This window comes from Caretta caretta, chromosome 2, assembly GCF_965140235.1.
Source record: "Caretta caretta isolate rCarCar2 chromosome 2, rCarCar1.hap1, whole genome shotgun sequence".
Classification (NCBI taxonomy): domain Eukaryota; kingdom Metazoa; phylum Chordata; order Testudines; family Cheloniidae; genus Caretta; species Caretta caretta.
The window spans coordinates 213,784,760-213,800,945 of NC_134207.1; the positions used below are offsets into that span (position 1 = coordinate 213,784,760).

The following is a 16,186-nucleotide window of genomic DNA, read 5'->3' on the forward strand; positions in this document are numbered from 1 at the left end:
TAATGGTTTCTAACAAACTAAATTTTCTGATTTACACGTCCAGTAAATGGATGGCTAGCTGAATGAACTCTTCCTTTCCATTCTGCCCTTAATTCCAGCCATGCCTCACAATGGGTAAAATGTTTGTTCGGTGTCCATAGCAGTTTTATTCTGTTGGTCACTAAAAGTACAAATCAAGACAAATATATGTATACGAGATGACTGAATTAAAATGCTTTCACTAACATTTTGGGGTCCTCGTGATCATAAAAGTGACATCTGTTTTGTATCTGAATTAAATAATAATAAAAAAGACCAAAGAGCCGAAAGTTGTATTTTCCCAATTTACAAGTAATCTGGCATGAAAACCGTTAAAATTTAAAGTAAACTAGAAAGTACTGCATAGCATTAATATTCCTGCTCTGTTCTTGCATTACTTCCATCATTCAAGTGAAAATTGATGCTGAGTTAAGCTATTGTCTTACCTTTTCACACATTTTCACACATTATTTATAAATTGCTCTGTGCTGTTAAAAGGCATTTTTAATCTTGGAATGCTTTTTCACTCTAAAGTAAACCACTCTATACAAATATGTCTTCTGACAACAGCTGTTTGCTAAATTAAGTCCCAACACTAAATCAAAAGACATGTTCACTGTAGAATGTTTTCAGCTAGATGTATAAGTTGATCCAGATCTGGTATAAACACTATAAAAACCTAGTTGAGTCACAAACACAAACTAACTGTTTTGTACTAGGCACAAGAACAACTGTGAGGCACACTGAGCTTTAAATGAGCCAAGACCATAGGTCAAGGATATTTGGTCTTCTCCTACCTAGCTTAGTGGACATTTATCTTATTAAACATTTAAGTATGCCATCTGTTTGCAATTGAAGAAGGTTAAAGGGAAATTGGAAAATTTTAAATCAAATTTCCTTATGTAGGTAGATCGACCACAATATGGGTTATTCCTTGTTTGCTGGATTCAAAGTAGAAATAATCCAATAATAAATAGGACGAGGGGACCTGGCCCACACATTTATAAAACTACAATGCCAAAATACACTTCTCCAAAATGTTTTCAACCTAACAATGGTCTTTGTCCTCTTTGTCATGCAGTTTCAATGGTGAAGGCCCAAATACCATTTTCATTGCTATAAGAAGAGCAGTACGAAAGCCTTATTAAAGCTCAATCTAAGAGTATCACTGAAGCTAGTATATATGATAATTCAAATACAACTTTTGGATAGTTTTCCAAATAATACAAATTGTAAAAATGTTAGCACCAAAGAAAGTATCTCCAAACATGATTCAGTTGTGGGTGGTTGTGCTTTGAGCAGGGGGTTGGACTAGATGACCTCCTGAAGTCTCTTCCAACCCTAATCGCCTGTGATTCCATGAAACCACATGGTTACCTGTATACTGACTAGTTTGGTGGCTTTACTAGGAAGGATTCAGTTCCTTTGTTATTACAGGAAGCCAGCCATAAAGGCAGCTCTCCCAGTCCCTATAGGTAGGAGATATATTACTCACTAATTGCTTCTCAATCCAACAGATCAAATTGGCACCTACCCCATGAGGCCAGTTAGGATAGTCTCTGGTCTTAAGGGCCATCCCTCTTGTGTATTCAGCTACCTTTTGTTCTTTTGCCTGCTCCCACCCAGGAGGGGGTGCACATGGGAGAGACTTCATATATGTATGGGGAATAAAAAGCCACTCTTCCACAGCCACCAATGCACTTTTCCAGTGCTAAGATGTGACAAATGCACTGATTCAGCCATCACAGAAGATAGGTCAAAAGTGCTAAAAAGGGATGTCACACAATTTCAGTGACGTCCTAACTGAGCTAACAAATTTGATGTCAAGCTCAGTATCAGGAGAGGATGTGTAATAAATGCATAATTTCATGGAAGGGACACCACTTCATTTAAAGAGAGATGATTAAGACCTTTACTCCCTCCTGACAGAGATCTTTAGATAAATTGATTGGTTGTTATGTGTGTTCGTATCCTCAGTTTATGAAATAAAATCACATTTGGGCACTTTTGGATACATAGTATCCATCCTAGGCATCACATTATTTCACCCCAATATGAAATTAACGAGTAGTGATGCGATGCACAAGGCTTGGGATCTGCACTTCAAAACAATGATTTTCCACCTGTAATTTTCATTTAAAGTGAAACTAAAATCTTGTTTATGTAAGTGTCATGTTAAATGCTATAAATGGTTATCAGAAATAAGAATTTATTATTCAGAATACAAATACATGAAAGGCAACTAAGCTAGCTGATTGCATTCTCACCTTGTATTCTCTCTGCAGAATCTGAAGGTTGTGCAGGGTTTAACGCCCAATGAAGCTGATGCTGAAACTCAGGTCTGTCTTCTGTATGAATCAATTCAAATACACTCTGGTGTATAATATCAGACTATACACAAAGAAAAAAGTTGAGAGAATAAGACATCTCTGATGACGGTACCAAAGTAGTCATCTTATTGACTTCAATGACATGACTGGTTGCTGAACTGGATATTACAATCCATCTCACTAGAGGTACAATATCATCAATTTGTATTTAAGAAGAAAAAGTTTCATTAAATCATTTGTAAATGCTCAAAAGAATCCAGTCTTGCCCATTAGAATTGAATTCCTTCTTGTTATATTTTGGTTTTCTTCTGACAAAAGCTCAGCATATCTTAATTTATCAAGGTTTTACTTTTCAGTCTTCATTGTCCATGACAGCCTAAAATAAACACAGTGCCAGTCAGGACTTGAGCACAGTTGCGCTAGGAGACAAGGTTCCGAAGAAACTCACAAATATAAGACAACTATAAACTATGAACGTTGGTTTTGTTTGCCTGAAATCTTTCCCTGTCTAAGGTCCATTTTTATCTTTAATTATTAAACTGCCTTATCTGCAGTAATGGTGCTTAAGAATGGGACGTGAGCCAAAAATTAAGAACTTCCTGCATCAGGGGGTGAGAAAGAATTGAAGGAAAACTTTAAAGCTAAGAAAATAATTTCAAAAGCAGGATCAGTAAATTAAGATAAATTTCTGTGCTGTAGGTTCTCTTAGAAAAATGTTTGTTTTCTGTGGTACCAACCATTATATCAACTCACAGTATCTAACAAAGACATAAGGGATATAAGATGCTTTTGGCAGAAGCAACAGTTTAGCTCAAACTAATTAGTTCTTTGATTTATGCATGTTTTATAAAAAAAGTATATATATATACACACACAGAGTATAAGTTTTAAACAAACAATTTAATACTGGTATACAGTGATGATGATTGCGAAGCTTGGTTGAGGTGGAGGAGTCAGAGGGTGGGATATTTCCCAGGGAATGCCTTACTGCTAAATGATGAACTAGCAATTGGCTGAGCCCTCATGGGTTAACATTCACACTCTACAAGGCAGGAGGAAAGGAAGGAGGGTAGACAGAGCCAGAGACACACACCCTGTGTGCGTTTGAGAGACAAAGATGTACTTTTCCCCTTTAAGTATGAAGAGTGAGGTCAGAAGTACACTCTTTGTTAACTAGCTCAACAAGCTGAGACCTGACTGCAGCTGTTGCCTAAGACAGCAGCTCCCTCTGTCCAGGTGTCCCCCCTGCTCTATGGAAGATGGGGTAAGCGGGGTGCAGGAGCAGGGGGGAGGAAGACACCCTGACATTAGCCCCCTCTTCTTCCCCTCCCCCCCACACAGCAAGCAGGAGTCTCAGTCTCCGGGAGAAGCTCCAAGGCAGAGGGCAGGAGCAGAACATGGCAGTGGGGGGAGGGACAGCTGAACTGCCCGCAATTGATAGCCTGCTGAGCAGCTGCTGCATAGGGAACTTAGGGGAGCAGGGAGCTGATGGGGGGCTGCCAGTTCACCCTGGTTCCAACCACCCACCAGGTAGCTCCAACGGGCTGCTCTTCCTGCAAGCAGTGGACAAAGCAGGCAGCTGCCAAAAACTTAGAAGGGAGCATTGCACAACTTTAAACGAGCATGTTCCCTAACTGATCAGCAACGTAACAACGAAACAACGTTAACCTGGATGACTAAGTGAGGAGTTCCTGTATATCCAGCACCCCGCAAGACTGAGATCTGTATTAATCCCAGGTGGTGAAGAGATTAAGTACAACTGTACCTTCCAGATATCAGTGCGATCATTTTCCACGAAACAGGATTTTTTTTTATTCTGCAGCACAACTTAATTTGATTGGCTTATATATTAAGTGATATTATCATTAAACAAAAACTCAGTTCCTTCACTTACACAGTGAATTGTTTACAAAAAAGGTACTATACTTAAGAAAAAGAAAAACAAAAACTCAAAGGAACTAAAAAAACCCCAGTAAGCTAACCCAATATATAATTAAACTAACCTTAAAGCATATGTAGTTCATTTTATAACAAAAGTTTCTATTGAAATTACCTTTCTAGTGAATTACATACCATTCAGCTCCGTAAATTGTGCAGCATTTCATATGACTTCAAACATTTATTCCAGTACAGACAATTTAACTGTGAAAGTTCCCTGACTTGCTTAACATGTTGGAAAAATATTCCTATTTTGCTTGGTGCAAGATCCCTTCTCTCCTATATCAGCTAATACTAAAGAAGTATAGTACCAAAGTAATCCAACTCAAAATATTCAACTTAGAGATTTTCCATGTAAATTATCAAAGACTAAATATGAGCACTGAAGCTTTAGGAAATTAAAATCTTCTAGAAATGAATAAAAACTTGTCAGGGCTGGGGAAGGGAGTAGTAAGAGGAAAAAGAAAAAGAAAAAAAGACATACTTGCTGGAACCCCAGATAGTCCTGGATGGTCGAGGAGACATAAAAGACTAGCGCATCTGCTGTAACAACCAGCACAAAGCCATTTAATGCCTGGAAAGAAAAAAACACCAAATCTGTTAGCTCGAAAGACAGAATTCCAGATTAAGTAGTGTTTCCATAATTCCAGTGTTCCTATAAACCTACTGGCTGCTTTTTCATCTCCAGCTTTAGTTTGAACTGCAATGCATTAAAACAAAGTATCACTGTAAAAGAAATAAAAAATTTCCCTACTTACACTGTTAGACAATTAAGTCCTGATTTTACCAGTACCTTACAAAACTATGCAATTCTGTATAATTCTGAATCTAAAAGAAAAGATTTCATATAAAAAATCTTAAGTACACATTTCTGCATATTGACTTTTTATGCAATAGCTTTAGAGCCATCCTCCTCCAAGCACATAACACCACCACCTAGTTCCTATCTAGCACTTTTTATTATTGCGCAAAATAATAATGTAGAGATGTGTTTTTATAAACTGAGAGGACTTGGTGCTATAGTAATGAACTGTAGTTAAGGATGCAAATATTTATCAAATAACTTCAGAGTGGAAAACTAATAGGCCACTCTAATTTCAAAAGAAAATAAATGCCTGAAAGCCAGGAAATTAACTTAAGTTACATCTTAAAACCTCAGATATTCAAAAGTCCATAAATGCAGGATTAAGATAATCAGGTCACCTCTAACTCTGTCCATAGATCCCTCCTACCCTACACCACCAATCACAAGATAGTCATACCTCTTCAAATCATGTACTGACGATGAGTCATGCACCCCAAATAGGTATATGGTAAGTGTAAATTAATTTCTAAAAGGTTAGTTGAAATACTATACTTATATAGTCTATATATTTGAGTTTAATTAATTCCTGATGAAACACCACTGAGGGAAAACACTAAAGTAAGTCCTCTGAAGTTATTTACACCAAGGATGAATTTTGTTCTTGATGTGTTTTTTTTTAAATAAAGTCCCAATAATAGAAGAAATAAGGCAATAATGCAGGGTAGCTCAGACTGCATAACAAATTCTCAATTTTAAGTGCATAACAGATAAACAATTTAAAAATTACCTTTTACTTATTTATAGGCTTGTCCACACCACAAGTACCACAATGAGTGAGGAATTAAAAATAAAGACATAAATACATAAAAACAAAACAAAAAGAACACATTATCTCAGAGTTTTAACCCCAAAAGGGATAAGCACAAAGCAGAAAGAAGTTCACTAGTAACTTCTCTAATGCTACTGATTTTTTGTTGAAGATGTTGAGTTACTATGGTAATGGGCAGTACTATAAAACCAATATAGACCTAGTTACAACACAATTCTCCCAACCAACGGGTGGTGCAGATGAAACTTTAGTAAGGCTTAGATAGCCCAAACCTTTTACACAATTAACAGATAAAATCCCATATGCAGTACAAAATGGAACCAAATCTATTTTACTTATAGTGCATAGAGGCCTCACATGGAGAAGCAAGTAAATCAACAAGCTCTATATGATTAAAAAAGCATTTTGCAGATCATTTAAAATATGCAGCTGAAAACCTCTGTACTAGCAGACGCTGCAAGCAAACAATGTTTTTAAAGAGAGTTTCCCCTTTATGAAGAAGTAGACAAAGTGGCTCCTTATTTAAAGTCATGCAAAGGGTAATTTATCTGAGCTCACAATCAATATGGTTCACAGCAATTGTTGTGACAGCAAACAGAACATTTGTGACTTGGCAGCTCATCTAAAAGGTGCTGATTTACTTCCATGGATTCCAGTCAAGATTTTAACAAAAGGCTGGCTCAAGGGACTGAATTAAGTATGTTTTGCCATTTAATTACCATAGTTGCATTTAGAGTTAGACTTTGTCAATGTGTTCAAATAAGTATATTTCAAAACTTTGTTTAGTGTGAAAAATTATTATTTACAACTTCTGGATTACAAAGTAAATGAACGATAAAATACTGTCATGTTTACAAACTAAAGTAAGAGAACGAATCTCACTACAAAGAATTATCCACCACCCCTACCCATTTGTGGTCCTCGGCACAACTGTTATTTCATGAATTCACCCTCCTAGGGTGCATTTACTACTTCAATTTGATCTTCCCATTACCAGGGTTTAATAAGGTCAGGTTAAATAGTCCATTAAATTACCTTTTCGAAGGCTCTCTGAACACCTTACATTTAAAAAAAAAATGAAAAATTCAGAAATGTCACGTTTAAAAACTTTTCAAAAATGAAGTGCCCTCCACCTATAAACAGGATATTGCAGTTCTAATCCTGGAAGAATAAGTGACAGTATGAGTTCAAAAGAATCCAGAGTTAAATTAATAGTACAGCCAATCCAAGAGGTCTTCAGATCTCATATAGCTGTCATTTAGTCAGCTATGAGATATATGTAAAGTGCCTTTGTTAAAAGATAATATAAATTAAAAGGGAATACAGTGCAAAAATGTCATGGCCTTTGTTTGGGTGCTCTTTTGATTTGATTTATACAGTACTAATACACCTAAAATTAAAAAATGCTGTAAACTGTACAGTGATTAAATTCTGGCCCAGCAGCTAAAATTAGTAATTTTAGTAAAATTAGTAATTCTGGCCCAGCAGCTAAAAGGTAATTCTGTACCTTTTCATCCAGAAGTCAAAGTAAGATTCTTTGCTCACTGTAATATGAAGAGGTCATCTCTCCAGTTTGGAGCAACATATTTTATAGTAAAAGGAAAAGGAGTACTTGTGGCACCTTAGGGACTAAAAAAATGTATTTGATCCTAAGCTTTCATGAGCTACAGCTCATACTCCTTTTCTTTTTGCGGATACAGACTAACACGGCTGCTACTCTGAAACCTGTCAGATTTTATAGTGGTTCTGATGCTTAGTTCAGAGAAAAATGGCTGTTCATGCCAAAAATGGGTTATGTTAGGTAAGTGGCAACTTCAGTTTCTATAAAATACAAAATAAGTCACTTTCCCAAAGCTTTTATTAGAAAAATAATACTTAATATTCTGTAAACATACAGGTGCCCTACATAAATTTGAACTCTTCTATTTCTTGTTTAGTTACAACAGTTTAATCAGGTCATTTATCTGTTTTTAAAAACTGGATAAAATAAAACGAATTTCACTTTAAACCTAACAACTGGATGTCTCTAGTATAAGTAAGTCCTTTACGTATGGGTGTGTTTTGCTCCTTAAAAGGTAAACTGGTGGCCTTAATACTTCCACATTTGTTCACTATATCTGCTTAGAGTTAAAACAATAATATACTGAAGTACCTTCAATTTTGATTAGCTTTTCTAGTCATTGAGGACATTACTTTTCATCAATATTAATTTATAGTCATTGTTTAAGGATTCTCTCTTTCACTTTCATGTTTTTTTAGGGATTGTTTTCAAGACGACAATATCCAAGACAGTATAGACAGAAACAGCGGTAAAGAAAGGGAAAATGTTGGGGGTCATCTTTCTTGATGTTCCTATTGAAAAAGTTGGTGAAGAGGAAACGCCAATTTTTTTAAAAAGACTCCGGAGGCAATCCTTTCAACTTCTGTACCAGGCAAATTGGTTGAAACTACAGCAAAGAACAGAATTATCGGAAACAAAGATTAACACGGTATGCTGGCAGAAGAGCCAACATGGCTTGTTTAAAGGGAAATCATGCCTCACCAATCTATTAAAATTCTTTGAGTGTCAACAAACATGTAAACAAGGGTGATCAGTGAACAGTGTACTCGGACTATTACAAAGCCATTGTCAAGGTCCCTCACCAAAGGCTCTTTAAAAAGTAGGCAGTCATGGAATAAGATGGAAGGTCTTCTCATGAATCAGTAACTAGTTAAAAGATAAGCAACAACAGGTACGAATAAATGATCAATTTTCCACAATGGAGAGAGGTACAAAGGGATCCCAGAAAACGGGGTGACTAGGCCAAAAAATGGCAGATGAAATGTAATGGTGATAAGTGCAAAGTAATGCACATTAGAAAATATAGTTCCAATTATACATACAAAATGATGGGGTCTTAATTAGCTGTAACCATTCAAGAAAGATCTTGGAGTAATTTTGGATAGTTCTTGGAAAAATCTGCTCAATGTGCAGCAGCAGCAGACCAAAAAAAATAAAAAATAAAAAACAAAAAAAAATGTAACAGTATGTTGGGAACCATTAGGAAAATTATATAAAGTCACTATATAAATCCATGGTGTGCCCACATCTTGAATACTGCATACAGTTTTGTTCACTCAATCTCAAAGAAGATACATTAGAATTGGAAAAGGTACAGAAAAGGGCAACAAAAATGATTAGCAGTACAGATCAGCTTCCATATTAAGATAGATTAAAAATACTGACCAGCTTAGAAAAGACACAACTAAGGATGGATATATATGTCTACAAAATGATGAATGTTGTGGAGAAAGTGAGTAAGGAAGTACTCTTTACCCATTAACATAATCACTCAATAAAATTAATTGGTGACAGGTTTAAAACAAATATAAGGAAGTACTTCTTCAAACAATGCACAGTCAGCCGGTGGAACTCCCCGCCAGTGTATGTTGTGAAGGCCAAAGTATGGGTTCAAAAAAGAATAGATAAATTCATGGAGATTGAAGGGTCATTGATGGCTATAAGCAAAGAAGGTGAGGGACACAATCCCATGCTGCGTGTGTCCCTAAACCTTTGGCTGCCAGAAGCTGGGACTGGATGATCAGGGATGAATCAATAGATAATTGCCCTGTCTGGTTCATTCTCGCTGATGCACCCTGCATTGGCCACTGCTGGAAGACAGAATACTGGGCTATATGGACCAAGGGTCTGACCCAGTATGGACATCTTATGTTCTTATAAATAAAATAAAAATATCAAAATTCAAAGTAGTATATAAAAAACCCAGTCTCGTTCACAACACTTCCCCCTGCCTCCACCTACTCCCTGATACTAAAAAAGTGAATCACAAATTTTAGGTTTTACAATGTGAGCTGAACTTGTATTGCCAAATTTAGGCTTTTTCAAACCACCAGAGAAGACAGGATCTTTCACTCTATACCACCACCTATAAACATTTAAGTCACAGGAAGTACTGCCTAGAGCAGCTCAGCAGATGGTATATTTCATTACACAACTCGAGAGTGTAAGTTTTAGACAGCTAGGTCCAAGATCACAAATTATTATAGGTTTTAACCAATACTTTGAACTACACCTGGAACCACAAAGGAAGTCAGGACTGGGTCCAGAAGACTGGTGCTCTGTGGTAACAGGTTTCAGAGTAACAGCCGTGTTAGTCCGTATTCGCAAAAAGAAAAGGAGTACTTGTGGCACCTTAGAGACTAACCAATTTATTTGAGCATAAGCTTTCGTGAGCTACAGCTCACTTCATCGGATGCATACCGTGGAAACTGCAGCAGACTTTATATATACACAGAGAATATGAAACAATACCTCCTCCCACCCCACTGTCCTGCTGGTAATAGCTTATCTAAAGTGATATCTAAAGTGATAAAGTGCTGCTATCACCAGCAGGAGAGTGAATTTGTGTGGGGGGTTGGAGGGTGAGAAAACCTGGATTTGTGCTGGAAATGGCCCACCTGATGATCACTTTAGATAAGCTATTACCAGCAGGACAGTGGGGTGGGAGGAGGTATTGTTTCATATTCTCTGTGTATATATAAAGTCTGCTGCAGTTTCCACGGTATGCATCCGATGAAGTGAGCTGTAGCTCACGAAAGCTTATGCTCAAATAAATTGGTTAGTCTCTAAGGTGCCACAAGTACTCCTTTTCTTTTTGTGGTAACAGGCTGAACCAAATGAGACAAGATGTTGCTTTTTATGCTAACAAGCTTTTCAGTCATTGAAAGAGTACGACCAAGTGACATTTATCACCAGGGTCGGATTGATACTTTGTGGTCCCCACACCGTCCCTGGTGGCTGGGCAACTGTGGGGCCCCAGCTCCAAGCTCCCTCCGTCTACAGGGGCCTGGAACCAGCCGGGAGCTGCGGGGGTGCCCCTGCCAACCAGTGGCAGAGGGAGCTGTGGGGTACCCCCACTGTCCACAGCAGCTCAGAGCTCCTAAATGCTGCGGAGGTACTACTTGTAACTTTTAGGCACCCCGCCGCGCCCCCCTCCCCCAATGCCTAGTGTCCCCTGCACACCCCCTACTGTCCAATACCCCAACACACATAGACCTCCCCCACCCTACACTCTCCAGAGCCCCCTTCACAAATCCACTCTCCCATGCCCTGCCCCACGGCCGCACTCGCCCGTCCTGCTGGGAAGTGTCTGTGTCCGCCGGGCTGAGCGAGGAGTGCTCCAGCAGGGCTGTGTGGAGCTGTCTCCCTCTTAGCTGGCCCTGCCACGACGGGACCCGGGAGCAACAAAATTTGAATTTTTAGGCACCCCCTCGACAGGCCTACAGTTCCTAATGGGAAATCGGCCCTGTGTATCGCAGTAATTTGGCTTTGAAGATGCACCCATGGATCATCTACATCAGACAAACAATCCAAGCCCCACAGCCAAATACATATGGATAAAAATTGTTCTAAACTGTATAGTTAAAAAAAGCAAAACACTGTTCCTAGACTCTTTGAATATAGTTGTTGTTCCAAAACTGATGAAATTGTAGCGCTAAAAGTTTCATAGGTATCTCCAAAGAAAGACATTCTCACAGCCCTTTCCCCATTCCTTCTAGTATTAATCCAGTTGTTCAAAGAATTTGGGAAGAAGCCCCAGGGAAACAGACAGTTCTTTCTATAAGAACTATGTTTGATCTTTTGGTTCTTTTTTTACCAGAGAATTGTAGCAGTTCTTTTTCTAACCTTTAGTCAGCACTATTCTCTTTAATTGTTTTGCATTCCCTTCAAGAAATAATTTTGCATTTCTGCTTAACAAAAGAAAATGCTTTTTCTGGTCAGATCTGTTCTTTATACAGCTATGCTGCTTTCTGTTTGTAGTCCCATAATCTTCTATATATAAGGACGTTTGTCCCATTATTTTACTGGGAACAGACATTTTCAGTTCCATGATGGCTTCTTCTGCAATCCTCTGGTAACATCAGTCATGTGAATTTTCAGTAAGTGTCAATGGTTCACAACTTTTGTTATCTAATTCCGTAATACCCAATTATGTGTGTCATATGGGCCTGCTGATTTCTACATTAGTAAAAAACTTGGAAAACTAATACTTCCCAACTGGCCAATTTCTGCCTTTAGAATTAAACAAGGAAAGATTATGCATTACAGCATCTATAATGTATTTGTCCCTTCCCCTCATTTCTTATGTTTGTTCCTTACTTTCTCACTCACATTTTTAGTCTGGGAACAAGTTCCCCTTGCACTGGAACTGAGAAGAGAGCTGAAGGCTGTCTTCTGAGGGCTACTTTGCAAATTGTGGTGTAGGGGGGATTCTGCGAGTGGGACTTCAACTTGGTGGAGTCTGCTGGGGGTGGGGGAGGTGGAGCCGGAGCCAGAGCCACAATGCATAATGTTGCATAGACCCTGGGCAGCACAGCTGCCCATAGACAGCCAGGGACAAACTACCATAGTTTAGACAAACCCACCAGGGTAATAAGTTACACAGGCAGTCACTTCAGCCCCTAGATCAGCCCAGAATTTGGAAGGTTGCTTTTAGCTGTCAGCTGAAGCCTGAGCTCTGGGACCCCATGAGCCTGCGTTAGCTGATCCGGGCCAGCCAGCGGTGTTTTATTGTACTGCTGACATCCCCACAGAAGCACAGCATGGAATCTCACCCACAGCATCTTTTCTGGATTTTCCATTAACTCTTTTTTGCTTCTAGAACTTAGTCTCATTGCACCAAATTACTTATAGTTCCTCATTCCTCTAAAATTTGGAGAGCACTCTCCTATGGAGGTTATGGAATCTTCACTATTGGAGATTTTTAAGAGCAGATTAGACTAACACCTTTCAGAAATGGTCTAGATAATACTTAGTCCTGCCATGAGTACAGGGGACTATACCAGATGACCTCTCGAGGTTCATTCCAGTCCTATGATTCTAGGATTATTCCTTATGTGTGCCACTTAAAGGTACAATTAAAGCCCTGCTTTATATTGTATTCAATAACTAGCAATGGTATCTTATGCTATTATTCACATATTCTCCACCATGCATCTTTAAATAGGTCCACATCAGCCTCCTTGATCAGTTAGAACTATTTTTTTCTTTTGTTTTTAACACTGACCAGTTTAGCTTTATTAGTTACCCAACAAAAATCTGAGCAGAGTTTTGGATCAGTGTGGTATTCTGTGGTTTTGAATACCTTAAGAGTTGATATAGAAAATTTCCATTCTTGAGTTTCTGCAGTCCAGATGGTTTTTAATAGACACCTACTGTATTTTCTCCCTGTTCATTCTATTATAAGCCAAGTAATTTAGCAACAAGTGAATTTACAATAGAAATACAAATCAAAACTAATTACAACGGCACTTAGAACACTATAGTTGTTCATAAAACATGGCATGCAAAATAGTTTGAACCCAAAATAAATTCAAACATCTTGAGTATGAAGGTATCAAAAATATAAAAAGTGTTCTACAATGTGCTTTTAAAAAAGTAATGAAATGTTTAAATAAATTCTCAAGTTAACAGCCTCCAAGCTGGGTTACAGATGGCTAGCATTTTAACCCTCCATCAATACAAGGCATGGTTTTGTGTATTTGTTGGGATTTTTCTTATTTTAAATAATCTGTTAGAGATTAAGGGGTAAGAAAGAACTGGAAGACTACTGGCTGACAGCAGGAAAATAGCCATTGCTATGCTGGATCAGACTAGTGGTTCATCCAGTCCAGGAGCCTGTCTCTAAAATTAGCTAGTACCAGATAACTCAGAGGAAGGTTCAAGAAATCCCATAATGACAATTACATAGTAATTTGACTATAAGAAGTTTCGTCCTAAACCCCATCAGTTAACTTTTGTAAACGTAACAAAAGGCCTTTCTTCAGCAATTATTATATCTGCTGTAAAACATACCTGTAATAAAAGTTCTCCTTCTAGTAGATGTATGCCTTCTCCAGGCTTAGTTGTTCTGCAGCTGTCCTGAATGCCATTTATCTCAGGTCTGGTACAGTTGGAAGATTTTAATGCAACTATGGAAACAAAACAAAAAATAAAAATCAGTTTTTCTTTGAAGGTCTTAGTAAGCCATGAAAGTGTTAAACTGTAGTTAAAAACAAAACAAAAAAAACACACACACAATGAAAAGTTCTTATGTTTTAATACCTTTGTCCGTTTCTATCCTCTCAAAGGCACAAAGTAATAATATGAAAAACAACGTAGATTTTTCAGGTTTTGTAAAGGCTATTTACAGAGTAGAAACTTACACTGCACATCAATGGGACTTTTTTAATAAATCAAAATCTAGTTGTCACAATGGCAGTTTCCTGTTTTGTTATTTAAGACATTTATTTTTCACCACCTTTGCAATATGCATCTTTGCAATATGTGGCAGTTTTCATTTAACATACATTTAAGCATGTGTTTATATGTAAGCACATGCTTAAGTGTTTTCCTGAACTAGGACCCCAGTCCTGGTGGACATCAGGGCATAAATGAGAGCCAGCTGCCTGAGTTTCTATCTGGATAAGACAAAAGAGAGATTGGTAGGCTGGGAATAACAGATGGATGATTACGTGGAAATTATATCTGCTGCTATTATTGAGGTTATACATCTGCAACTTATTCCCTGAGTTCATAATATCAGGTGTCATTCACCCTGTGGAGAGAGTGGAATTCCATGTTTAATTAAGATCTGTGGGCCAGGGTATAAATTTCTAGCTTTCACATATGTGAGGATAACCTTCCAAATGCACTGTTGTCTTCCCAAGTCTACAGAAGAGGGTTCCAAGAAATGATTCAAGCATTGGAAAAATTGCTTTATAGTGAGACTCAAGGAGTTCACTATATTAATTTTATCAAAAGTCTATTAAGGGGTGACTTGGTCATGGCCTGACCTACATGGGGAATAGAAACGAGGAGTCTTCAGCGTAGCATACAGAGGTATTACAAGATCTAGATTCATCGATTCCAAGGCCAAAGGGATCACAGTGATCATCAAATCTGACCACCTTCATTTACTAGCTGGAAGTTACAGCTAGACAAATTCAGACTTGAAATAAGGTGCAAATTTGTAACTGATTGTTCCAGTGGTTGGTTTCTATCTATTAAGGGTAATGGTGGATTCTCCATCACTGGAAATTTTTAAATCAAGGTTGGATGTTTTGCTATAAGACATAGTCTAATTCAAACAGGAAAGGCCTATGGCCTGTATTACGTAGGAGGTCAGAGTAGGTGACCACAATCATCCCTATAATCTCCAAATCATTAAATGACAGACTGTAGTTTGCGTTTCATCTTATTGTAATTTGACTATCCAACTCCAATCTTCCAGCAAAAAAGAAATCAAACCTGATCATTCTTACATGGATTTAAAAGAAAAAAATAGAAAAAATAAATTATGCACTAATGTTTACATATTAAAAAAGGAACAAACAAGAGCACAATTAATGTGCTTCTCTGCAATTTACTTTTAATGAAAACCTTCAACAACTTTACAAATAGCACAAAAATAAATCATCCAAATTTTCTTTTTAACAATTGGGCTTCAGGCTAAGCACTTTTCTACTTTCATATGAAGCTAAACTGTAAACATAAGCTATGCAAGCGGGTAAATACAATTTATAATATCTGCATACAGGATTCTTTTTATATAAGAAAATAGGTCCTATTTATAATCTCAAACTTCACTGGTTGTCACGTAATCCTGGATTTATCATCCAATAATAAATCACCCTACCATTGCCAGGAATTTTCCAATGCCGGTAAACACTAAACCCTAGATGTAGCAGAATGAGGTAGTGACCTTTTCTGGCTTTTCTAAAACACAGCAGCTTCATGATTTTGTGTGCATTTGTCTTGAGTGTGAAATGCGATCTGCTCACACTCATACCAGCAAATGTAAAAGATATTAACTTGATTCAGTTTGTACTATGTCTACAGAAGACAGCAAGTTAAATACAGACACTTTATAGGAGAAGTAATTAAAATGCCCATGTTTAGCAACCATAACCTCTTATCTTTAATTCTAAGTATATGGAGGAAATTGAGTTTAAGTTAGATAAAACTGTGTTGTAGGTAGATGCTGATTTAAATGGTAAATGGCAAATTAGTTTTAAAATCAGATATTTGCATAGCTAGAAGTACCCATGAAAAAATGAACTGGCTCTTTATTTTCACAATGGAATTTCCACTTTGAAAAGCCTTGCTTCCTGGTAAATTCTTGTACTGCTTGAGATAAAAGAATCTTACAGAATCAGAAGTCAGACACCACAGAGAAAAACATTGCATAAATTGTAGCCTCACCTATCATAACTGTAACCCACTGG

At 37.6% G+C, this 16,186-nt stretch overlaps 1 protein-coding gene across 1 annotated transcript in view; it reads right to left on the reverse strand.

The window, feature by feature from the left end:
* AHR (aryl hydrocarbon receptor) overlaps positions 1 to 16,186 on the reverse strand; it is a 93,523-nt gene that overhangs the window by 19,184 nt on the left and 58,153 nt on the right. Inside the window, exons 3-5 of the mRNA XM_048838324.2 lie at positions 13,776 to 13,891; positions 4,771 to 4,860; positions 2,286 to 2,409 (exon numbers count right to left, since the gene is read on the reverse strand). Coding sequence (XP_048694281.1) covers positions 2,286 to 2,409; positions 4,771 to 4,860; positions 13,776 to 13,891 — 330 coding nt within the window. The remainder of the gene's footprint in view (positions 1 to 2,285; positions 2,410 to 4,770; positions 4,861 to 13,775; positions 13,892 to 16,186) is intronic.